This window comes from Vanacampus margaritifer, chromosome 14 (assembly GCF_051991255.1).
Source record: "Vanacampus margaritifer isolate UIUO_Vmar chromosome 14, RoL_Vmar_1.0, whole genome shotgun sequence".
In the NCBI taxonomy this organism is placed as follows: Eukaryota; Metazoa; Chordata; class Actinopteri; order Syngnathiformes; family Syngnathidae; genus Vanacampus; species Vanacampus margaritifer.
The window spans coordinates 7,581,241-7,605,542 of NC_135445.1; the positions used below are offsets into that span (position 1 = coordinate 7,581,241).

A 24,302-nucleotide genomic window follows, 5' to 3' on the forward strand; every position below is an offset into this window, starting at 1 on the left:
TAGCTATATTAAGTTTAAAAAAAATATTGAATGATCTTACAGGTGCGATGAATATACTTTAGTGCATGGACTAATTATACTTTCCTAATTCATCTTCCTAAAAATATCATATATGTGCTATAAAAGCAAACATGATTCATAATAGCATTTTTTTAAATTATTATTACAAATAAATGGAAATCATGGGTTTTGTCCATATTCATGCACATTTCACATTTCTCCAGCTAATGATTCACTAAAAGACCACGCAAGCTGGCTTTTTATTAAATAAATTCTCACATCATTCAAACACATTGTTTATGATTCACACAAGTCAAAATGTAACTCAAGGCATCATGAGGGAATCATGTTCCATTTCCAACATCTATGACGACAGTGCAGCATGTCGGACATTTTGTCTGTCATCGTGCTCACCCTTCTTTGAAATTGATTCGGCAGGGTAAAAAGAAACGCGAAGAAAAAAGACATCACGGGAAGGAAGAAGGAAGAGTGGCTGTCGTCAATTGTTGTTGGGAGATGTGGCTGGTGGATGAAGGGCAGTGAGTCATCCTACTCTTAACAAGAACCGCACAATACCAGATGCAGTGTGATGTACTTCTGCAAGCACGTGTGTTTGTCTGTGCGCATATGTCAAATGTTCTGTCTGCAGTATTATGATTCAGTGCGTGCATGTTTTTATGCCAAGCACAGTAGGTTTTATGTGTCAGGTATATATCAATCTAGCATTTGTAACTGACCTTATTTGGTACAAAAGTACAGCTAAAAAAAATACATTATTGAGCATGTTAAGTTTTTAATATTGCGGCTATTTTTTTCTTTCAGTAATTGTGATTTATTTATTTTTTTACATAAATCTTAATTTTAGGAATGCTGAAGATGAATTTCCTTCCACCACAGAGTACCTGGGTTCAAACTCCGCTTGGACCTCATTTTAGAACATTCGATGGTTCAATACCAACTGACTATCATATCGGGACATGGATTATAATTTTTAAATGCAGAACTTTCAGCATCAGATGACCATTTTTAACATAAATACGCCATTAACCATCATTTTAGACAAGTCAAGTTAGCTCAGTAGTTAGGGCAATCGCCTTCCACCATGGAGTATCTGGGTTCAAACCCCACTTTTAGTACTTTAGTAATTTATCTTTACTTCATAAGCACATGCATTCAAATCTTAGCATTCAGCTTTTCAGCATTCCCACGCAATTTCTGCAGAAATTGCACTTTATCTAGTTGATTTAAATATTATACCACTAGTTTTGTACACTGTACTGATGTTGTTGTTGTTTTTTTAACATTTTAAGCTAATATGTAGCATAAAGACGTCTTTTTTTTCTTTCAGTCATTGTGATTTTTTAAAATAAATCTTAATTGATTCAAATATTGTATTTTTTATATATTTTTTGTATATTGTATTACTGATGTTAATGTTTTTTTTTATTGATTTCAAGCTTATATAGAAGAGCCATGCAGTATATTTTACTATCCCAAATAAAAACGAAAAAAAGAGACAATTTCAGAAATTGAGTGATATTTAAATAACCTGCTAATACCAAAATAACCGTTGTTGTGACATTTTACAGTAACAGACATTTTTGTTGAAAGTCCTGACCCAAAAATATGGGCCTATGTGAACATGAATTCCTGCTTCCTAGTTTCTAAATAATTATTTGCTGATTATCAGTGCAATATCTAATGAGAGCTGATCCCGCTAATAATCAGTTCTTGCAAAATAACCAGGTTAGTGTGTGTGTACGTGTGTGAGGATACTAAAAAGAACCAAGTCAGTGTCGGTATGACGAACTGTTGCTAAGCAGTGCTGGTTGCTAGGTGGTGAAGTGTGTGTGTGTGTGTGCGGGGGGGACACTTTTTCAGTCCCTGATGGAATCTGAGGGTTTACCTCAACGTGAGTGCACATGTGTGTGTCTGTTTTCACAATACACTCCTGGAGGAGTGCAACTTTATTTTTGTAACCTTATCAATGTATTCATATTGAGATAAAACATTCTTTATGCTTCCGTTCCTTATTCTGCATTTTTGTTTTTACTACCCTTTTGCCCCTTTTTTTTTCATCTCGACGTGGTGTCGTTCCCCTCAGACCTGGTCGCCTCCGTACGAGTGAAGGAAACAGCTGGGGGGTTGACGGGCCGAGACACAGGCAGCCATTTGTAGTCCAGGTTTTGTGATGCCGGGTCCAGACGCCAGTCGTAGTGCTTTAAGAGGTACGTGCTTGCTTCCTGTAAACGCGACACGTTACATTTGTTTACATCTTTTCTGCATGTAGAAGAATAATATTCCAAGGTGTCACCGACATTAGTGTCGCTCTAAGCTCCACGTCACAACAACCCTCTTTATGCTATTTTAATCTTTGCACAATCAGTATCAATTTTGCCGTTATCAAAGCCACTCATCCCTATTGGCTAATATCAACCATGCGACTGTTGGCCCACCCCTCTCTGATTTATGAATGAAGATGATCCGGATCGAGGGGGAGGGGCAGGATGAACACGCCGGGGGAAGACGAAGGGGGCGAAAGAAGTGATGGAATGGAGGATGGAAGATGAGGACGGGGGAAGGCGATGAGTCACATCTATGACCTAGATCCCTGCGGTCTACTTTTCACACTGGTCACGCCAGTGTGTGCGTGTGCTTGGAAGGGGTTCTGTCCGTTTTATTGCCATGACCCAACAGTGAGGGACATGTGCTGGCCGAATTTGCAAATTGTAATTAAAAGGCCCGGATATGTTAGGAGTGATTTTTCGCGAAACGTTTTTGAAGGTGAGAAGGATTTGTACTTCCCCATACAGTATTGCAATATACAAGATACGTATATATCATACTATAATAGAACATTTTGAGACAATGCTGATCAACTCCGCAATTTACAAATAACACCAATAGATGGGTATTTTATTACTAATTAGGTGAATATGGCTTTTCCAACTTAAACACTCGACAATCATGACTCCAAGAAAGTTTGTTGAAGAGACTTGCAGAATTGGGTTATTCCCTATAGAGAGACCAAAGTTACGTTTTTGGGTATTCTTTTATTTAAATATAATCAAATTTGATATATTCAAATTGAAGGACAATTTGTCCACTATGAACCATTTCGAGATATCAACATTTTGCTTTGGTCATAAGTACTTTGAGATCCATATGTGAGAAGAATAAATTAGTATCGTCTCCAAATAATACAGGAAACAAAGAAGAAGAGGCTGCTGCCAAATCATTAATATAAATAGGAAATAGTAGTGGTCCAAGGATAGAACCTTGAGGTACTCCACATCTAAGGGAGGGACGGTCCGCTAGACATCTATTTATGCAAACAAACTGTTGTCTATCATAAATATAATTTGTAAACCGTGTATGTGTAATCCCAGAAAACCATAATGTAACAGTTTCTGTAGCAAAATATTATAACTGACAGCATCAAAGGCTTTAGAAAAATCCCCCCAAAAATCCCAAGGCAAATTCATTTTTGTCAAATGCAGTATAAATTCTGTCAGCCAACTGAAGTAAAGTGCACCATCATTCTATTATAAACCAGTCTCTCCAAGATCTTTGAGAAACACGGTAACACAGAAATGGAACGGTAATTATTAAATAAACTATGATCACCAGATTTATAAATTGGAACTACTTGTGCAATTTTTTTGCTCTCTTGGTATTATAAGAGTTTTAAACGATTTAGTAAAAATACAAGTTAAGGGCTTAATAACAGAAGAACCCAACTTAATAATTAAACTAGACTTGACTTCTTCATGGCCAGCGGCTGAATCTTTTAGACTTTTAATTATTTATTTATTTACTGCTATTATATAATTATTTAATTATTGTACTCCCTAATCTGCTCAGGAAAGGACCAGGGCAGACATTTGTAAATATTAAACACATTTAACCGCAATTAAAATGATAATGGGAAGAGTTTGCAATAGCAGATAGCAAATAAATAAATTAACAGTACTATTCAAACCCCCAGTTTCTTAGCTGATCATTGACCCAAAAATATTCTAGTGTTTTCTCCCCTACACTGTTGTGTGGGTAATCATTGTAAATGAAAAGCAATGATTCTTGAATGACTCTTTAGCCATGCTGCTGCATCCCAGTGGTGTTGTTGCAACCAGTAAAACCAATACGAAAAGGCAATAAAATGAGTTTAGTCCAAGAAGCTTTCAACTTAACAATATTTACAAATGCTTTTGTTGGAAAGCGAGACCGTGTAGCGGTTGTGAGAATGTTTTTTTTTTTTCATAGCATGTTGCTTTATATCCTGGTGGTTATGTTGAATGTTGCCTTCGGGAGCGGTTGGTGATATCAGCAGGAAATTCAACAAGTGGGAATTCCGGCTTGTCGTCTGATATTGATGGCACACATAACACAACGCAAGTCTCGCAATTCAACGTCAATTTGTTTTTCAGCCCTTTTCAATGCTCTAAAAAAAACCCTGTTTACATATTCAAATTCAGAAACGGCACTGGTGTATTTTGAGTTCTTGCTCACCTTAAGGAAGACATCTGTAAGTTTCATACCAATGCAGTTTCGAGATCCACTGCCGAAGGAACAAAGGAAGTGCTTGTGGTCTGCATTCCTATGAAAAAAAAACAGTTAAATGATTGCAGAAAAATGTAAAATATGTGCAGAGAGAGTTAAAGGACAAAGAATTCTATGGTTTTCGAGACATGACTAAAATCGTGGGTAGAACAATGACCGTATATGCTGTGAGAATGTTAACTACAAATTTTAAATTGCAAATGGTACAATGCTGATTTATAAATTTATTTGGCGACTCTTAACGTCAGCCATCTTGGGATTGATATTGCAGTATCCTGATATTGACTTATAGGACACATCTGAAATAGAACTTTATACTGTTAGCTTCTGTAAAGATACATTTGAAATAAACAGATGTGAACTGCCGGTTTAGCAACATCGTGCTGATACAGTCCGCACCCCCCAGCCCGATCACTCCTAATGCATCCTGAAACCTGAGCTCTGATTAAAGGAAAACAGGAAGCATTAGTGGACCCTGTGTGTGCGTGTGTGCGTGCGTGTGTGTGTGTGTGTATGAGAGACAGTCTAAGTGTTATTTGTGCAACCCTCAATAATAGTTTAATGCACCAGAAGGCTAATCATGAAGAAGCAGGATGCGTAGCAGACAATTCTGGAAGACAAGAGAGGAAGTCTTTTCAAGATATTCAACCTAAACGATCAAACACGCTGAAAATGGCGGAAGTGATTGAGAGACATAGATTCTAAACTAATCCTTGACTTGTCCATTAAGGCATTCTTAGATAAGTTTGGTGGAAGTTGAGCGCCGTTTTGAAATGTACACAATTGGCTCCACCTTGCTAAAAGTTGTAGTTCCAGCTGAAGGAACATAAAGCATGATGGTGCCAACACAATGGTTCTTAATGCTGTTCTTTTGGTGACCAATGTTATGTTTGTGACAAATATACTCATTGGAATTATGGGCAAAAAGTTCAATTGGATCATAAAATTAAAAAAAAAACACGTGGAAAATGATTTATAATCTCATGCAGCCAAAGCTGATTTATTTTTTGTTTTTGTTGCCATAATTCCAATTCTTAAATTTTTTTCCCCTCTCGAAAAAAAAGGTGTTGTACAGGTTAAATGTCACATTACAGTTGGAAAAAGTTTTGAAATGCTTTATCTTGGTCATGGTATTTGAACAGGGGTGTGTAGACTTTTTATATCCACTGTGTATAAGGTGTTCATTTTAATATGCTCGTTTATTTAAAAGGAGACATATCACTACTTGTGCAGCGGAAACTTCCTCTTCTAAGATCTAAAAAAGATTACAAGCTGCAGTAGCTTGATTTCTTATCTGAGTACGGCAGCATTTCCGACTCGTGTATCTACGTCCACAGTCCGTGTGGGCGTCCGCCTGATAGGACGATAATGCAGCGACTCTACTATTTGCTTCAGACTGGAAAAGCACACATACACAAGCTGATGATACGTACAAGGACACACAATATGTGTGCATCCATCTAACTTAACACACACAAATGCTGATTGGGAGAAAGTTATACTAGGTGGGCTTGTTATGCAAGAGGACTGCAGTCATTCAAGCAAGCAGGCAGGTGGCAAGAAAAGGAGCCTGGCAACTATCAGGGCAGACAGGCAAACACCGTCCCCCAGGACGACTGACAGATGGACAAGCAGAGACAGAGCACAGTGGGAGGAGGAGTGCAAACTAGACCCGAAGAACAATGGAAGGATAAATACATCAGTCATGCAGTTTTGAGTGAATTAGAGTATCTCTCTCTCATAGTGTCAGTCAAAATGAAGCGCTATTTATTCTTGAAATGGCAAAATGTGTTCACTGCAAGTGCCTTGAAGTGTCCAGTCGGCCCAAATGTGTCATACTTTGATACAGCCTTGCCTTTGTTGGCTTTTGAAGTGTATGATGTGATGCATAACGTCACCAGACATGAATCTTTTAGGCAAATCATGGTCCAGTAAGTAAAAACACTGCCACAGTTTGGCTTTAGCACATGATGCTAGCTAGCTCCCTCAAAGGTAAACAAGCACCATGGGAGCTAGCTAGGGAGCTAGCTAGCTAGCTAGCACCTGGGACGAAAGCCAAACTGTGGAAGGGGTTTTACTTTCTGGACCTGGATTTGCCACCTCTATTTAGCACTCAAAACCATCACCCAGTTGAAAATGATGTGAAATGATACATTTTCAAATAGAATACAGACGCGTACACACAGAACAGATGGGGAATTCCCCCATTGGTAAAGGCAGGGATGAGTTGGGCAGAGTTACAATGACAGCTGTATTTAATTATTATTTTTTCCTTCCTGCGGAAAAAGCTATTACTCAAAAATCTATACATTCCAAATATGGCATTAACTTTAAGTTTGTGCTACATTAATAACTCACTATAGATCATGATGATTTGTCAACGCAAACAATTTAGACCTTGAATATTCACTTTAGGATGGTAGTATTAATTAAACAGTGATTTATTATTATTAACTGATCAGGGGAATCCCAAATTAATAGAGGACAATTTACAGGAATTACCCTATTTTCATTCTGAGCTGTACTCACAAAAGGGGGAGGAGGAAATGAGATAGGATCTGCTCTGACTCATTTTTCTGTATCCCATCCCATTCCACCGGGCATTATGGGAGAGAAAATGAGAAAACGGCTTCTCCCCCACCCCGTGAGCACACATTCACACATGTGCGCGCACACGCACACACTAGGGCACCCCTATTGGTAGACACAGCATCAGGTGACCCGCTACCATGGCAGCAGGCTCCGGCATAGACACATTCATAGCTTTTGCCCCTTTGCTGCGGCTGAATGAAGGAGTATGAATGAAAATAAACAGGTGAATGGTGGCATTGAATGAATGGAAGCACTGCAGACTGGGGGAGTGAAGGAGGTAAACGAACCAGATCATGTTGCGATGGATGCCGCTGTCTCTTTGTGATTGTTGGCTTGTTCAGCATGCGAGTGCGTTATTGTGCGGCAATCTAATTTTAAGTCTTTCTGGCTGCACAGATGATGACTGGGTCAGATTTGTGCATTCGGGAGATGTTAATTTGTCTTCATTAGTTCCCATGGAAACAATGTAGTTTGAATGTCTTTTTAAAAACATTGAAATACCACAAAGGCAAGCTCTGATTACTGTCAAAGAGGTATAAATTTAACAATTATTGTGTTTGCCTTGCTTTGTTTTGTGTTTTAGGCGAGCTTATTTAGAAACACTTAAAACACAGCATTCTTTTTAATATTATGTTTGTGGAATACAAATTAAGCAGCAAAATTTGCCTGTTATTATCCATCTCAGGGGGCGGCCATTTTGCCACTTGCTGTAAACTAAAAATGACATCACATTTGCTCAGGGCTCAGCTACTGACCAATCACGGCTCACCTGTTTTCTGGTGATGATCGCAAGCTGAACCGTGCTTGGTCGTATTCGTTACCTGAGCCTTGAGCAACTGTGATGTCATTTTCAGTCCACAGCAAGTGGCAAAATGGCCGCCTCCTGAGATGGACAAAAATGTGTGGCTTTTGCTGCTTCATTCATATTCCACCAACGCAATATTAATCAGAATGCTTTGCTTAGACTAATGTGTGCGCACAGGACATATTATTGTAAAGAATTATTTTTAGGTTCGACTTCCCCCTTTTATGTCATTTATCAGACCACAGACTGTGTTACTAACCTCCCGCTCCATCTCTCTGGCAGAAAGCTGTCAGGCTGCTCAAACACCTGCGGGTCCCTGTGGACAGCATGACTGATATAGATCGCACCATATCCCTTTGGGACATGAAAACCTGCAAGTGTAGTGTCCTGCACACACCAAAACACAATCAGACAGAAGGGGGTTAGTGACAATACAAAATACCACAGGTCAATATATGACAAAAATGGGCGACTTTTGAACATAATTGAATACCCATTTTCCAGCAAATGTTCCTGAGGCCTTTTTCTCACTGAGCTCTTGTGAAAAAAGTCACCTTGGGGCAAAATGTCCACTCACCCGGTCCGTTGGCCTCCAAATTCACCTTTTCACTGCATCCATTAGTCGCTTCACTAATGGACTGCCACCCAACATAATCACTGTTCTTTTTTCTTACAGCCCCTTTCTCATTTCTACCCCGGCCTCTCTCTGCTGGAGTGGAAAATCTGCTACAAATCTCTTTCTTTCTCCTTGTTCTCGCTGTGACATGACTGCCCTTGTGGAGTTCATTCATTTTCTCTCTACACACACACACACACACACACACTCTTTCAAGTTTGCAAAAACTCGCATATTTTAGTTCCAGCTGACGGTGCTTCTACTTTTTCCACGTGACAGTGCATACTAATTGTCATTCAGCCATCTGCGCCCAAACATGACACGAGCTCATCATTTCACTCCTTATGCATTTCTACTTCTGAGTTTATGAGATATTTTCCTGAGGTACTGAGAGGCCTTTCTGCTTGTTATATAGTGTTCTATTTTTTATTTTGCATTCAATCCTCAACTTCCAAAAATATCACTGTGGTGATAAAGGATAGTTTTAATACGGCAAATCACAGTATGGAAACTGCAAAGATGTGAAGTGCTTTGATTTTTTTTCTAAATACAAAAGGATGTGGTTGCACTTTAAAAGAGAAAGATGAACTCATTCGTCACAAATTATATCCGTTCTAGTTTTTTGTTTGGTTAGATAGGTTTCCTCAAGCTTTATAACAAGTAGTATAAACCTGTTCAAGTGTTCCCCCACTGCAAAATGATGCCAAACGCCTTACGTCACGAGTCTGTGTTCCATGGAGGTCGCCAGCAATCAAAGTGTGCTGAAGCATTTCCCAGAAGTGACAAATGACTTTCCACTCGGCTTCACAGCATCACTAGTGCACATCAGCCCCACCAGCAACCCCTCTGACTTCCAATCCGGGGAAGCGTACCCGATCAATCACACGGACGGATCAATGCCTTCGGATTGGACTGTTGCGTAAAGCCGCTTGATGAGCTTGGGTTGCCAAAATCAAAATAGAGCTGGTGCATGTACAGGAGATGATGCTGAGTGACTAATTACGATGGAAGTTCTCCAAAGACTAGATTATGCTGGCTGTTTTTGTAATACCAATGTCATTCGAGCCCAATTGTTTTATTGTGTTAACATCTTATTTATTTTTTACACCTGTGAGCATTAGCAGTAGGTATGTAAGCGAATGAGCCCCAAAAATGGGTTATTTCTATTTGCATTACAAATTGGTCCCAAATCGGAACAAATTGCAGGTTGGTCACAATATGGACCTTAAGAGGATCCACTGTATTGTCTATGGGATGGGACAGGTGGGATTTTGTATACCTATTGCTATTTCCAGTGTCTGTTTTTATCTGTCTAAACTTTAGACAGATAAAAACAGTAAATAAAAATAAATTACAAATATGTGTTTTATTGTTTATTTATTCACATTTCTTTAAAAAATATTTGAAACTACTATAAGTCTTCCTTACCCCTTCCTTGACCTCAGCATTTGTAAAGAGCAGACCATTTACTGTAGCAGATCGCCATCTACAGGAAAATAGAGGAAAATACAGAAAAGCGCACAGCCGAGGAGGACAACTAATTCAAAGGGACATATTCTGGGAAGCTGACATTTGAACCACACTGAATTAGTCATGTGACTTGTCTGGCACAGTTTTTACACCTGATGCCCTTCCTTATGCAACTCATCTGGGTTAGGTATTAGGGCACTTGCCGGGAATTGAACCTTTGCAGCATGTACCACTACAACATCAGCACGATGTAGGGCATACTGTGTACTTTAAAAAAAAAAAATATATATATATATATATATATATATATATATAGAAATGGCATTAATATGTAATAATATGACATATTTGTCAACAACCTGATCAAGCAGGTTCCAACCCAAGCAGGTTCCAACCCAGCCTTATCATGCAAACATTCGCACTGTTGACTTTGACACACGGTTAAAATCCAATTCCACCAATTCCCCACTAGTTATGCAAACAGGAGGCACTCCTATTTCCACTTTTCCCTAATCTTCTCACCATGAGAGTCAGTATGTGGATGATTCTTACATTTTCTGCTATCCTGCGTCCACCAATGAAAGGAGGCCAGAGCCTCTGAACTTCTAGCAGGACACCTTGCAGATAATCAGCATCCATCAACGCTCGTCGACGAGTTTCCGCCTGAACAAGTGAAGGTTTTTGATTAAAAATAATAATAATTCATAGCATAGTGTTTTACAGAGAACATTTGGCTATGGCTTGCGTTTCCACAGGTAAAAGCTGCCTACGCTTAATAACATGGCATTGTAGCACTGCAAGACTATAGAATGATACATTTAAAGGGATACTTGACTCATTGAGCTATTTTCAGCAGCAAAAAGTTAATATTTTGTGCAGAATTAATTTTATAACTTTAATATTTTTCTTGTACAATTAATACCTTAAAATACAAATTTTTCCACTTGCTGTCAACCGAAGATGACATCACCTGTGCGGGGAACGGGTAACAACCAATCATGGCTCAGTTTGCTGACCAAACCCAGAAAACAGCTAAGCCATGATTGGTCGTTACCTACTTCCTCAGCACAGGTGATGTCATCTTCAGTCGACAGCAAGTGGAAACATTTGTTTTTAAAGTTATTAATTGTACAAGAAAAAATCATTCTGGACAAAATATAAACTTTTTACTGCTGAAAATGGCTCAATGAGTCAAGTATCTTTTTCACAACGAAAAACATTGGCTAACATCCGTATTTTCATTCAGTCATTCTTATTAAAATTATCTGTTGACTTATCAACATACTGCAGGGCGTCTATAACTCCACCCTGGTACTACACTGATCAGATGGAAAGAAATTTTGACAAACAGACAAACATGATAAAAAATGTTAATACTGTACTTCACTTGCTAAAGAAAACTATATAACAAACACAAATTGTGAGTCCTGAGCAGAGTTTTATCTCCATCCTCTCACACGCATTTTTTTTTCTTTTGTCGTACCTTTTCATTCCCACTTAGAGCCAAAGTGAACGAGGTGAGCAGTGATGCCAGAGCTTTGGGGACGAGGGCTGAGATGAAGAGCAGCAGATGCTGTGAAGCACAGGCTGAGTCGGGCAGCGGCAGAGACCTCAGGGAGCCCACAAAACTGGAGACGGAGAAATGGGAGCAATTATGACGGGCGACGTTTAGGCAAAATTGTCTTGTTTTGATGCGTTCTACACACCCCTCCGCCTCATTCTCCAGTTTGTTTTTGATGATTTCTATCAACTGGTCTCTGGCCTCCAAGGCCACGGAAAAACCCGATGACCACAAAGGGACCTTTACATTGACCGGAGCAGAGATGAGACCTGCAGAAGTAAACGTTTAGTCAGTGAGTAGGATTTTTTTTTTGTAATCGACCTTTTTTTTTGTAATAACCCGCAAAAAAAGTGACTCAACTTAACTTTATTTATAAAGCTCTTTAATCGTTAATGAAAATGTTGTCTTGTTTCTTGCATACCAGGAGAATTACAGTGCTGTTTTTTTTTGTTGGTATTGTTTCTCTTTCAACTGCAATGTATTAAACTGCAAAACAGTAAATCTATGTGATTCATGACAAAATTCAGTCAACAAGTGTGACCAAGATTCTACCACCTTGAATTAAATTTGAGTAGGCCGACTAACAATATATGCCCAGCTTGACGCAAAAATGTTAATGGCTCTTTTGTACCCATAATCAATGCAGATTTTAGTTGTAAAAAAAACAACAACCTACCAGTATTGTTCTTACCATGCCAGTGCTGAGTGCAGAGCTGTGTGATTTTCTCGAAAAGTTCCGGCTGCACGTCCGCATGTACGTTAAGAAAAAGACCCAAAACCAACTCTGTCCCCAGCTGCTTAAATGCAGTGTACACGCACCGTGGCTCGCCACTGCACACAAACAGACAAATTGTGCTTTTGTCAGTCATGAAATTCGGCTTTTTAAATTGGTCATCTGTGTCACGGGCCACTTTATAGTTGCGGCTACCCTCAGAGGGCTGTAATGACAGTGAAAACAGATAAATGTTTCATTGTCTGATTGTATTATTACATATACACACCAAATTGATGAATTACTAGTTTTGAAATCAGAAGTATAATGATTTGTTCAGTTATTGTTCAAGTTATTGTAAAATGGGTAGCAAACTAATTCTTACAAAATGTCAACATGATTATTCATTATACATGACATTTTGAAATTTCAGTTGACAGTCCTAGAAGTTGACACGCATGATTTGCATTTGCGGGCCACATAAAATTATGTGGCGGGCCATATCTGGCCCCCGGGCCTTGAGTTGGAAACATGTGACATACATGATCCATTGTGCAGCATTGGCTCTGTATTAAATTACAAATATGTATTACCTGTGGGCGAGATCTTTGAGACAGTGTTCACATACCCTGGAAAAAAAGGGGGAAATTATGTAAAAAAAAAAACAAAACATGATCAAATCCCTTATGGAACGTACACACACACTCAAAATGTGTAAATTACATTTATTTGCAAAATTCTTCAATTGAAAGAAACCGCTTGTAAAATTAGTTGTGTTGACGTGTTTGAGTTGTTGTTTTGTTATCTCATTAAAAAAGAAAGTATGTGCGCAATTGTGCATTCTTTGAAAATACGTATTATTGACAAAAATTGAATATTTTGCATTTTGCACATACAGTATTTACATATAGTTCCTTTTTGTGCAAGCCTACTTTTCACAATGAGTCTAAAAGAGGAAGTTTTATGTTGCAAATTTTACTCTACTGAAACTTCATTATTTGTGTCCTGTCCCTATTTTTTGACACTAGACCAAAGTACAAACTACTTCATTCACAATCAATCTTTGAATTGGATGACAAACAAATGCACTTTTTTTCCTTCAACTTATTTTCTTTTACCTCAAATCAGCCATTCTCCCACATGCGCTGTAAAAACAATCATTCTAAACTGCTGCTTGGGTCTAATTCCACTACTTCACCTACCTGGTGATGTAACCACTTGACGATTCTAAACAACTTCCTGTAAACAAGCTGGTGAAAGACAGACGGAGAAGACAAGCCTCCTCACCTGAAAGATGTAAATATGTATGCATTAACTGATAATTCATTGTTGTTCAGCAACAGTCATAGATGTCAACAAAGTCAGAAATTAATTGAATGGTGACTCATCTAAAGGTCCAAGGGACAGCCAGGGCAATCTTGGGAGAGCTGTTATGTGATACAAGCTGAGGTGTGTGTGTGTGTGTTTGCATGCAGATATTTTTACCATTAGCGGTAACAATGGTGTCACCGTACATATTGGTCATCACATCAGTCGGATCCTTTAGAAACACATTGGACTTCTCTGAAACAAAACACAAAAAATATATATTATTACACGTGTATATTTGAGGTCCAAATCGTATGGAATTAACTGTGACAAAGACAGATAGACTTGAGTCATCATGAGCTTTATATGGGGTGAAAACTCGCAGGCGCTTTATTAGAAATAGTGAAAATGAGTGATGCGGCAGGCCGACGTACCTGCTCACAATGCCGTGAGCATTTGACAGTTCCTAGCTGAGAAGAGCTTTGCTGTGCTGTGCTGGAGCAAGCTCCCTATGGACTTTTTTCCCCTTTCCCAAGCTCAAGTGTGTTGTCAAGGGGACCATCGTCACAGTATGCATGGGGAAGTCGGTTAGACTCCAGGGGGGAATATTTTGAAAGGGAAAACTTGTTTGCAAAATTTATCAAACCATTAGAATAGTGTTAGTTTGTGACACTTTTTTACTCAAGGGGAGTATTTTGGTCATAGCATACAATATATTACATTTGCTTATATGTAATATACATGTTCAAAGTGATATAGAGGTGAAGCTGTTAACAAAAGTCTCTAACATCCCCTTCCCCCCTGCAGCACCATCACGGGTTCTCTCCCATGACGCATCACGCTAATTGTGCATTTGTAGTTACACGAAGATTATTAATGCTCTTTTTACCTGAGAACGTCAAGATAGGAGACCTAAGAACGACACAAGGTCACTACGGACAACTTCAAGTTAATCTGCACCCCAAAAGAGGTGCACGTGTAAAATTGTAATAAAGCTTTGCTGTAATAACGCTTTTACTGTATGTGTTAGTTTGCATTTGAGTGGCACCCAGGTGTGCATAACCTACCGCACAGCAGCTCCTTCATGCCCTGCGCCGAGCACACAAAGGTAGTGGGTCTGTTCAGCAGGCGGCTTTGAAACACCCTGCTGCCGTGTTTCTCGACCTTCTCTCGGCAGAAGAGCACCGGGTCCCGGTAGAAGTCCAGCGACTTGTCCCCCAGTACCGACACACCTGCGTTGCCTGGTAGTTTTGACATAATGCAGACAGCGGGGGGGGGGGGGGGGGTGAATGTTCTCTCGCCCAGGTGCCTCTTCGCCGCTCGGGATGTGGCAAAGATCCTCTCGCTCTGACTGGTGACTCTAAACTTTAATAAACTCTGTTCAGCTCCGCAGTTTTCACAGTTTGAAAGTCGTCAATTACAGAAATGACCCGCGGGTCAAAATACCACCGCTACTTTCTCGGATGGTGTCAACCGTTGTACGTAGGACTGGTGCATTCAGGTGCCCTCGGGAAATTAGATGTCGTAGAACGATTCATGACGTAATACACGCGTCACAAATGAGGGTTAAAAAAAAACAACATTTTATTTGTTTATTTATTTTTAACATGTAAGTAATTATTATTTTATATATATATATATATATATATATATATATATATATATATATATATATATATATATATATATATATATATATATATATATATATATATATATATATAAAATGTAATGACAGGGTCAGGAAGGTAGAGGTCAATGTTACATACACACACACACACACACACACGCGCACACACACACGCGCACACACACACACACACACACACACAAATGCAAGTGTCATAATTATCTTATAAAGAATAGGTCCATAATTAATTATAGAGCTATTCTGTGCACGTTTGACTAACAGTAATTTCCTCAAATGACATATTACCAGATAGATAGATAGATAGATACTGTATTCCTATTTGTAATGTGTCACCCCCCACCCCCCTTCCACGACACAACGTGGTGATTTCTGTGGCTTGACCAAACTTGCAGCAGGCTCCGCCCCATCAGTGTTCTACGTGTTGGGACTTGGTGTCTTTAACTTGAAAGCATCTCGCAGAGAGGAGGGGAGAAAAAAAGAGAGGCACTTCAGCCCTGTTTTTGGGTCGTCCGGTGGAATAAAGCAGCTTCACAGCCACTGCAGGTCTATCAACCTCTTTTAAGAAGTCAATCGAACGTCTGCCAGGTTTTTGTTTTCGTTCGCCGAGTGGATGAAGTTGCGCGTGGAAAACGAATGATCTCGAAAGCAGGAGCTGCTTGAGAAGAGAGGAGGTAGCGGTCGGATATCCGATAAGGTTTCTGCTTCACTTTTTTCCGTTCCACGCACTGGTTACACGGACAAAAAAAAAGTTTCTGTCTGCGTCGCAAACTCGGTCGAGTTTCCCCTCAAGATCTTTATGTCGGGAATGCTTGGCGGTTATTGAGCAGTAGAAGAGAGTGAAGTAATCTTGGTGTAAGAATGGCGCTGAAGGCCAGGGTGTTGTACGACTTCCACTCAGAGAACCCAGGGGAGATCTCCATTAGTGAGAACGAGCTGGTGAGCCTGTTCAGCGAGGAGGAGCTGGAGGGCTGGTTGGAGGGGAAGAACAGCAGAGGGGATGTCGGCCTCATCCCAGCCTCCTACGTGGAGATCATCAGGGACCACATCACCTCCAACAACAACAACAACGGGTTCTCCTCTCCCAAAGTTGGGACCCCCACCCACAGCACATTTTCACAGCGAGGACCCGAGGCGGGGAGTGTTGGCAGCGGCGGGGGCAGCTTCCACACCAGCCAGGGCAGCGATGACGACTGGGACGACGACTGGGATGACAGTTCCCCGGCCACCGAGGCCCCAAGGAATCTGGGCACCTCACCCTCTTCCTTGTACCCGGTCACCACCTCCTTGCCGGCAAGGCGCAGCAGGTCCATGCAACCTCAAGCCAAGAGCTCAGCCACAGTGGGGAGGAACCTGAACAGGTTCTCCACTTTCGTCAAGTCTGGAGGAGAGGCCTTCCTTCTCGGGGAGGCGGCTGCTTTTGTCAAAGACGGGGACAGGATCTGTGTGGTGATGGGCAAGCATGGACCCGAATGGCAGGATGACCCGTACCCCTTCACGTGCACTATTGACGACCCAACCAAGCAGACTAAGTTCAAAGGCATGAAGAGCTACATGTCATATGGCCTGACCCCCACTCACACCAAAGTTCAAGTCAACCGCAGGTACGAAACTCGTCTTTTTCTTCCTCTCTCTCTCTCCACTTCCTCTCACCATTAAACGGGTGATGGTTCTGTGGCTTGTGGCCTGTTCTCACTGTTGTTCCCAATAAAAGGCCAAAGCAGAGCCAAGTGTGCCCTTTTGGCCTCAGGAATAGCGTGTTTCCTCTGGAATTCCTCAGTGCACATTGTTTCTTTGTCTTTTGTTCTTTCACCCAACACATTTCCCCATATACTATTCTCTGTGTCACTGATGATGTAGTGATTGATTTGCCTGGCTTCAACGTAAAAACAGTTGGGTCAAAAATAAACCAAATTCGGTCAAGAATGGACTGTAATGTACTACTGACCAAATATTTGAATTATTAAATTAATAACCTGCAAAGACACCAAATTATATGGTTCATTTTGTGACATTTATTTGATTCAACTTTTTGGGTTAATTGAGTTGAATAATCCAATTGAATTGGGTCAAAAATTAGCCGACCCAACTTTTTGAGTTATTTAATCCCAAAAGTTTGGGTCAAATTTAATTATTCACCCAGAAAGTAAAGTAACCAATTGTTTGGGTTGTTTTATTGGTTAGCCAGTTGACCCAACTTTTGGGTTTAGTTAAATAACTCAATTGAATTTATTTCGTACAAAAATGAACTGACCCAACTTTATATGTTATTGTATAGATGTTAAATCAAATGAATAACCCACAAAGTAACTCAATTTATGAAGTTTTTTTTTAGGTTATTCATTTGACCCAACTTCGCAGCTGGGATAGACTTTCTTCTTATTCTTACCTTTGTATTCTTCTGTCACTAGTTATTACCTCTGCAATGCTGGACTAAGCTGTTAAAAAAGTGGAAAAAATGTGTATCACTAAAATTGAATATTTACTTGGCCCGTGTGTTTGTTTTCTGCTTTGTGTGTACTGTATTTATATAGCAACCAGGCTTTTTGTTGTTTTAGGGAGCCAGATGTTACCAATGAATTGTGGTTAAAACTGCACACATGGATGATGTCATCAAAAACATTTCAAAAAATCTCTTGTCACGCGCAAAACTTCAGAAAGTCAGACGATATCCACTTTGAATAAATTGTTAGAAGTTTCGCCTCAAAGTATTAGAACCATGACAGATGCTGAGTTTGCTTTTATGTACCACCACAATGGTATTTGAAATAACACAATCACGATGGGTGGTTAGCAAGTCCATCTCACAGTTGGGAGGGTCTGGGTTTGAATCTTGGTTCAGGCTTGCTTTGCGTGTGAGTGGTGCCATATAGTGTTGCCCCCATGATTACATAACATACATGTACAATAAGTGAGAATAATCTGGTGGCTCCAGTTCACCCATGACCCCTATAAGCATAAGCGCTATTAAAAATGGATGCATGCACATTTCAGATATGATTCGTTTCATGTAAATTTGAAGAGTTTTCATAAAGACAAATTAAGATTCCCTGGCCCGTCAATATGCCCTTATGACTCCTCACACCACCTACCGCATGACCTCATCCCTTGCAGGTACAAACACTTCGATTGGCTGTACGCTCGGCTGGTGGAACGTTTCCCGGTGATCTCGGTGCCACATCTGCCGGAGAAGCAGGCCACTGGCCGCTTTGAGGAGGACTTCATCTCCAAGCGAAGGAAAGGTCTTATCTGGTGGATGAACCACATGATCAGTCACCCCGTGCTGGCCCGCTGTGACGTCTTCCAGCATTTCCTCACGTGCGGGGCAGACGAGAAGGCCTGGAAGCAGGGCAAGAGGAAGGCAGAGAGGGATGAGCTGGTCGGGGCGAATTTTTTCCTCACAATCAGGTATGAAATGCTTGCTGATGATTTGACATATTAGCACTCTTGTATGGCCGGTAAAAGTTGTTAGCGTGTCTAAAAGTGGGTCATGGTTTTTGTATTAGATCAAGTTACTTTTCAGTGGATAGATGTTGCCCTTCAGCAAGGTAATTTTATCTGGTTTTCCTTGACTCAATGCGCTGAATCGAGCCTTTTGTGAGGCCGATGTGAGACAGATAAGCATGTTTGTGGAGTCAAGATGATGTCATGTTTGAAGTATTTGTCCATATAAAGCTAAAAGGATTCTGCTCAAAGACGCTAACAAGAATATAGCACCATTCCTAAAAAAATAAATGTCTCTCCTCCATCAAGCACACCCACCGTCCCACCCGACCTTCAGGAAGTGGAGAGCAAGATCGAAGGCTTCAAGAGCTTTACGAAAAGGATGGACGAGAACATTGTGGTCGTAAATACCACCATCAATGACTTTGCACGCAAGCAGATGTCAGGATTCAAGAAGGAGTACCACAAAGTCGGACAATCCTTCAAACTTCTCTCGCAGGCGTTCGAGCTGGACCAGCAGGCCTACTCAGGAGGTCTGAATAAAGCCATCTCTTACACTGGTGACACCTATGAGGCCATTGGGGATTATTTTGCAGATCAGCCACGCCAGGACCTGGATCCCATTTCTGATCTGCTGGATCTCTACAGGGGACATCTGGCCAACTTTCCTGACATCATCCATGTGCAGAAAGGTCAGAAAATTCATAGTTTTCTTGTGAGAGCTGAATAACACGGGTCCGAGAAAGAAAGAAAGAACAGGTTCTAAAAAGTGGGATGGTAGGGTCTGATATTTTTTGACTCTACCAAAATTCTACAAACCTAATTGAACGAAAATTAGCATTCAGTGGAAATAAGTCATTACCAAATAGAATAATAGAAAAAAATGTCATGTTCTTTTCATTATTATATTGGGGTACTGTTAACCACACTCTGAACTTTTGGTGAACCAACAAATTTAGCATGCTAATCTTCACATGGAGGTGAAATGGCTGTCTTTGAATCTTTAAAGACTCAGCCGTCAGGTTTTTTGGAACGATATAACTTAGGAATCCAAGTCTTTGAGTTAACTAACAATGCTCAACATAAACAAATACACCTCCTTTGAAATTTCAATTTACAGAATTTTCAAGTTGATTAAACTCACATGTTGTAGAAGTCTTGGAGATTACTATTAGCTAGAGCAGTTTTTTGTTTTATTTTTTACCCAAATGTAGGAGGCATACGTTAAAATAGTTATAGTGTATGACATTGTTGAGTAAACTTTGCGGATCATTTAAGTATCTTGAGGCCTGGCCAAGCGTCCTCTTTTAGAAATCAAAATATAGTCACCCTCCTGTAGTCATTTGTGTTGGGCACTGTAATTGTATCAAATGAATACCTACGCTATAATTGTTAATGACCAAGAAGTCAGGTCTAATCCGTGTTCACCCTAAGATTCAATAAAACAATGACAATACAAATTAGTCTTTTAACTGAACCTAAGAAAAATTAACAGTATTGAGCTGGCGCCATGTGGCTCGTAGCCTTTATTATCCGTCTATGAAACAATTTATAGGCAACACTCACAAACCCTCCGACCCCTAACCAAGCGCTTCATCTGTTTTCACTTACGGAATTGCAAAGTCAGTGTGAGGAGAAAACTGATACCCACATTGAGAAAAAGTTTACCCTGGGTACTGAGAGAGCCTGAAACGAGCCACTTGAAAACACACTACAAACACAACAAACAGGAGTTAGCTTGCTGGTTCCCTGCAGTCTGGGAGGAGGGAGCCTCTGCTGGCATGCAAAGGCCTGACGTTTGCCAAACCTGGAGGCACTGTTTCTATAGTGCACTGAGTTCTGCGCGCGGGATACAATTGCAAGCTGAATGCCAATAGTCTCTACGACTGACAACTTTTCCTACCCCGTGTGGCAGATAACACATTTTCTTATACTTCCTCCAAAAATGTTCAACAACCTATTACACAACAACACAGATGTTGACCTCATTTAAGTCCAGGAATGCGGTCTCACTTATTCCTGGTGTCTGTGCTGCCAAGTAGAGAAAATAGTGTACATTTATCCAACCCGACAATTCAGACGGAAGATTACTCAGAAGAGCTCAGACATTCGCCAAGGTCAGGCAGTAATCGGCAGATAATGCGCACGAGAGCATGAGACCAGCATACATCCGAGTATTTCCGTTAACTTTTGAGAGCTTGGTTGTTATTCTTATGCCATTCAATACTTTAGTATTTAGTGGAAAAAAGACAGCGGGAGAGAGAGAGAGAGAGAGAGAGAGAGAGAGAAAAGGACTCGCTTTACTCTTAAACGTACTGAATGTATTTGAACATTTCGCGCCAGGTGTGTTGCTTCATGTCTTTATTTTAGGAGCAAAGCCAAGTGGGGGAAAAAAACAGTTATCACTACACAGTATCTCCTCGCCTAGTTTGTTAGACGCTTATACTGCCATTCTGTCTCCCAGACCACAATTCATACAAACATCCATGTTGTCTATGTGCGATGTCAAAGCTATTATATAGTTACTTATGCTATATTAATATTAATTCATTTTAATTAATTAATATTATGCTATATTGTATCCCCGCTAAATTATTTCTAAGCCAGTAGGAAAAAACCCACAACGATGAGTTCAGTTAAGAGTTAAGTTTCTTTTGGTGGCAAATAATTTAAGCCTGAAATGTGTATCTCCAGCCATATGTCAATTGACAACAATCCTCCATTTCTGCTTCCTTCTTGTTTTTCAAGAAGCGAACTGCTGAGTAGCACTGATGACCTCATCTGCACAATGCAAAGTCTTCAGCTTTTACTACCTCCAACGAATGACAGATGGGCATTGTCAGAAATATTTGCATTGCATCATTATTATCTCTCCCGCAGTATTTGCTGCTGAGCTGAGCAATATTGAGAATACATCACAACATACGATATGTAAAATCTCGTTGACCTAAATGTTAGCTGTGCAGCATCAACCCACAGGTTCAAAGGCTAACATCTGATTTGAATGAGGCCAGATTCCTGGGCCTCTTGTCCAATGTTGCCCTGGGACTGCAGGAATGCAAAATAGAGCAGTCTCTGGATTAGTTTTCCCCTCCTCCTCCCACTCTTTTTTTCCCCCTCCCTCTTCTTCCTTCTGGTTCTCTAATTTGAAGAGAAGAGATAGACTTTTCCCACCAGCTAACGGTACAAAGAACATAGTTCATCTTACGGACTACTAATCGCTATGACAGCCAGGGGAGTAAAGTCCAAGTTTATTTCATTTGATTGCATAGATATAATTTGTGTGTGGGGAAAATGGTCATCCACTCTTTCTCTGACAACACCAGGTCACAAAGGTCAGCATGTCAAACAACGAGCTATGAGCTAGCTTGTGATTTCTTCTAGTTAGCACTAAACGCTACAGTTCCTCTTCTGTTTTTCCATACTCCATGTCTGCCAAAAAAGTTGTACTTCCCCCGTTAAAAGTTGAGTCACTAGACATTTTAAGCCATTACTCAGCATAGGGTAAGGAAGGACGTCTGGGGAGCAGCCCTTTAAAAACAGCTGTAGCTAGAAACAGCTTATTTCTATACTACAGCTGCTTCATGGCGAGCTGGTGTTAAGATGGCTGTAGAACTGGAATAAACAAGAACAGTTTCTACTAGCTTTTTCTAGCAATGGGCTGGGAACAAGCCTTTTGTTTTTATAACGGTGCTACTGTATTTCATATCTTCCTGTTGTTAAGCTTCTCGACAGAACAAAGTCCACTTCACTAGAGACTTGATTTGTAACTATTGCTAAGTTAGATGCTAGTCAAGATACAGCTCATTTTCTTGATATACAGTGTAATAGAGTTGCTTCATAGGTTAGCTAGCTGATGCTAAGCTAGCTGTCACACTGGAACTAAACTTTTTTTCTTTTTTTAATTCTTTGTTTTTTAACTGTAGCAGTAACTGAGTACAGTATCATCTTGTTGTGAAACTTATGGACAAAACATATGTCACTTTTGGCTAGCTGTTGTTAAGCTAGCTCCTGAAACAGAAACAGCTAATTTCTAAAGAAAGGATTCTCTTCAATTCACTGTTGTTTTTGAAATACCAGTTTTTCATTAAAACATATCCTTCCGTGTCTCTTTTCGTCACGAGCCAAGCACACATTTTTCATTTCCTCTTTGAGTCAATCCTTATAAAAGCTCATACTGACGTCAAGTAACACCCTTCTCCTCCATCTTGTCCTAGGTGCGCTGACCAAAGTGAAAGACTGTCCCACGCAGGAAGGCGAACTCCACGACCGCTGCAACATCATCTCATGTGCCACGCTGGCCGAGATCCAGCACTTTCACCGCACGCGCGTACGAGACTTCCGAGCGCAGATGCAGCACCACATCCGAGAGCAGATTGGCTTCTTTCAGAAAATCACATCCAAGCTGGAGGACGCGCTCCAGAGGTATGACAGCGAGCAGTAGGATATGGAAAGAATTTGGGAGTGGGAGCGGGGGGCTAAATTTGTAATAGACTGAAGAGCAGATTAATGACTGATAAGCATCAGTACTGGAGCACGTATCAAATACATGTAGGGACTTGAAACCTTCTCCTGGACAATTAGTATGACTAAAGAAGCAAGAACGTGACAAGGATTGTTTTTTTGTTTTTTTTATGATGATGATCCACAGATTTGCAATGTTTATACTATTGTGGCCACAAGCTGCCAATTACTATCTGCATTATCATTTCAACTGGACGTTTTAAGCGTTTAAAGACTGAGGTGACAGTGTTGAATTTTTGACCAATTTCCATGAAAGATTGTGGAGGAAATGGGACATGGATAACAAGTAGCCTACTAAGCTGGACAAATACAAAAGTGTTGCTTTATTATTTTTTTCCTGAACGTTGGAGCTGTGCGCTGTTCATTGGCCAGTAATATTCTTTTACTTTCATTGGCTGAAACACAGCATGCTTAGACTGACTGCTTTATGATGTCATTTCTCATTTACTCGCAGCAGTAAGGTTGGGGTAGCTACAGTGTTAACAAAGGATGTTTGAAAATAAACGTTCAGTATGTCTTCTAAATAACTGATATCATTGTTGATGCTTCTTATAGTCTTTTTGTTGGGAAACTGTATTGTCATTTCAGGTTTTTGTTTTTACATTCCTCGGAATGAACCCAGTGTTTGTTAAAGGGTAATCGTAGTTGTTCATGGGGTGCATATGTGTTCAGTGTATTACAACAGGACAGTATTTCCATAAATAAATGGATATAAGACAGTTCAATTGTGTCTTTGTCTCTAGAGACTTAACACACATCTTGATATTCTCATCATTTTCTGTGTGTCTGGCTTTCTAAATTATTTTAACATGAGCTATTATACCAATACTGTACGTATGTTTTTGTGTTTTAAATTCCCCAAAATCTGACATTGTGTGTCCAGTGGCTGATAGGTGACACCAGCATTCAGAGAGTGCAGGTCAGGTTACCCTTTATTATTTAGTCCTGCCTCTTCCTACTCTCTGCTTCCTTTTGATTTTCCTGAGTTTAACAATAAGCCATTCTTTAATCAGGCTCATACTGTTTTGTTTTTTTAACTGTAGTTTTTTTGGGTGTGTGTGT

General features: G+C 40.2%; 2 protein-coding genes across 2 annotated transcripts; one reads left to right on the plus strand and one right to left on the minus strand.

The window, feature by feature from the left end:
* Window positions 1–241: 241 nt before the first annotated feature.
* Window positions 242–14,931, minus strand: LOC144033974 (putative cytochrome P450 120). Its single transcript, XM_077542422.1, has 11 exons — window positions 14,692–14,931; window positions 13,802–13,879; window positions 13,519–13,603; window positions 12,910–12,945; window positions 12,296–12,435; window positions 11,750–11,873; window positions 11,527–11,671; window positions 10,596–10,706; window positions 8,217–8,344; window positions 4,510–4,597; window positions 242–2,243 (listed from the first exon to the last, which is right to left on the minus strand). The coding sequence occupies exons 1-11, from the start codon at window positions 14,879–14,881 to the stop codon at window positions 2,076–2,078; spliced, it is 1,293 nt and encodes a 430-aa protein (XP_077398548.1). The 5' UTR covers window positions 14,882–14,931; the 3' UTR covers window positions 242–2,075.
* A 780-nt stretch (window positions 14,932–15,711) lies between these two features.
* On the plus strand, window positions 15,712–23,965 carry LOC144034323 (sorting nexin-18-like). The gene is made up of 4 exons (XM_077543074.1): window positions 15,712–16,876; window positions 18,387–18,680; window positions 19,026–19,408; window positions 22,934–23,965. Exons 1-4 carry the CDS (start codon window positions 16,134–16,136, stop codon window positions 23,158–23,160), a joined length of 1,647 nt encoding a protein of 548 aa, XP_077399200.1. The 5' UTR covers window positions 15,712–16,133; the 3' UTR covers window positions 23,161–23,965.
* The last annotated feature ends 337 nt before the right edge of the window (window positions 23,966–24,302 follow it).

Bases quoted from the DNA above. Each gene is read 5' to 3' on its own strand.
- LOC144033974 (XM_077542422.1), bottom strand. From the start codon at position 14,881: ATGTCAAAACTACCAGGCAACGCAGGTGTGTCGGTACTGGGGGACAAG. The intron at 13,880-14,691 runs GTAGGTTATGCA...GTTTTGTTTCAG, and splicing joins CATGAAGGAGCTGCTGTGCG to AGAAGTCCAATGTGTTTCTA. The intron at 12,436-12,909 runs GTAATACATATT...GTTTGTGTGCAG, and splicing joins CTCAAAGATCTCGCCCACAG to TGGCGAGCCACGGTGCGTGT.
- LOC144034323 (XM_077543074.1), top strand. From the start codon at position 16,134: ATGGCGCTGAAGGCCAGGGTGTTGTACGACTTCCACTCAGAGAACCCA. The intron at 16,877-18,386 runs GTACGAAACTCG...CATCCCTTGCAG, and splicing joins AAAGTTCAAGTCAACCGCAG to GTACAAACACTTCGATTGGC. The intron at 19,409-22,933 runs GTCAGAAAATTC...ATCTTGTCCTAG, and splicing joins CATCATCCATGTGCAGAAAG to GTGCGCTGACCAAAGTGAAA.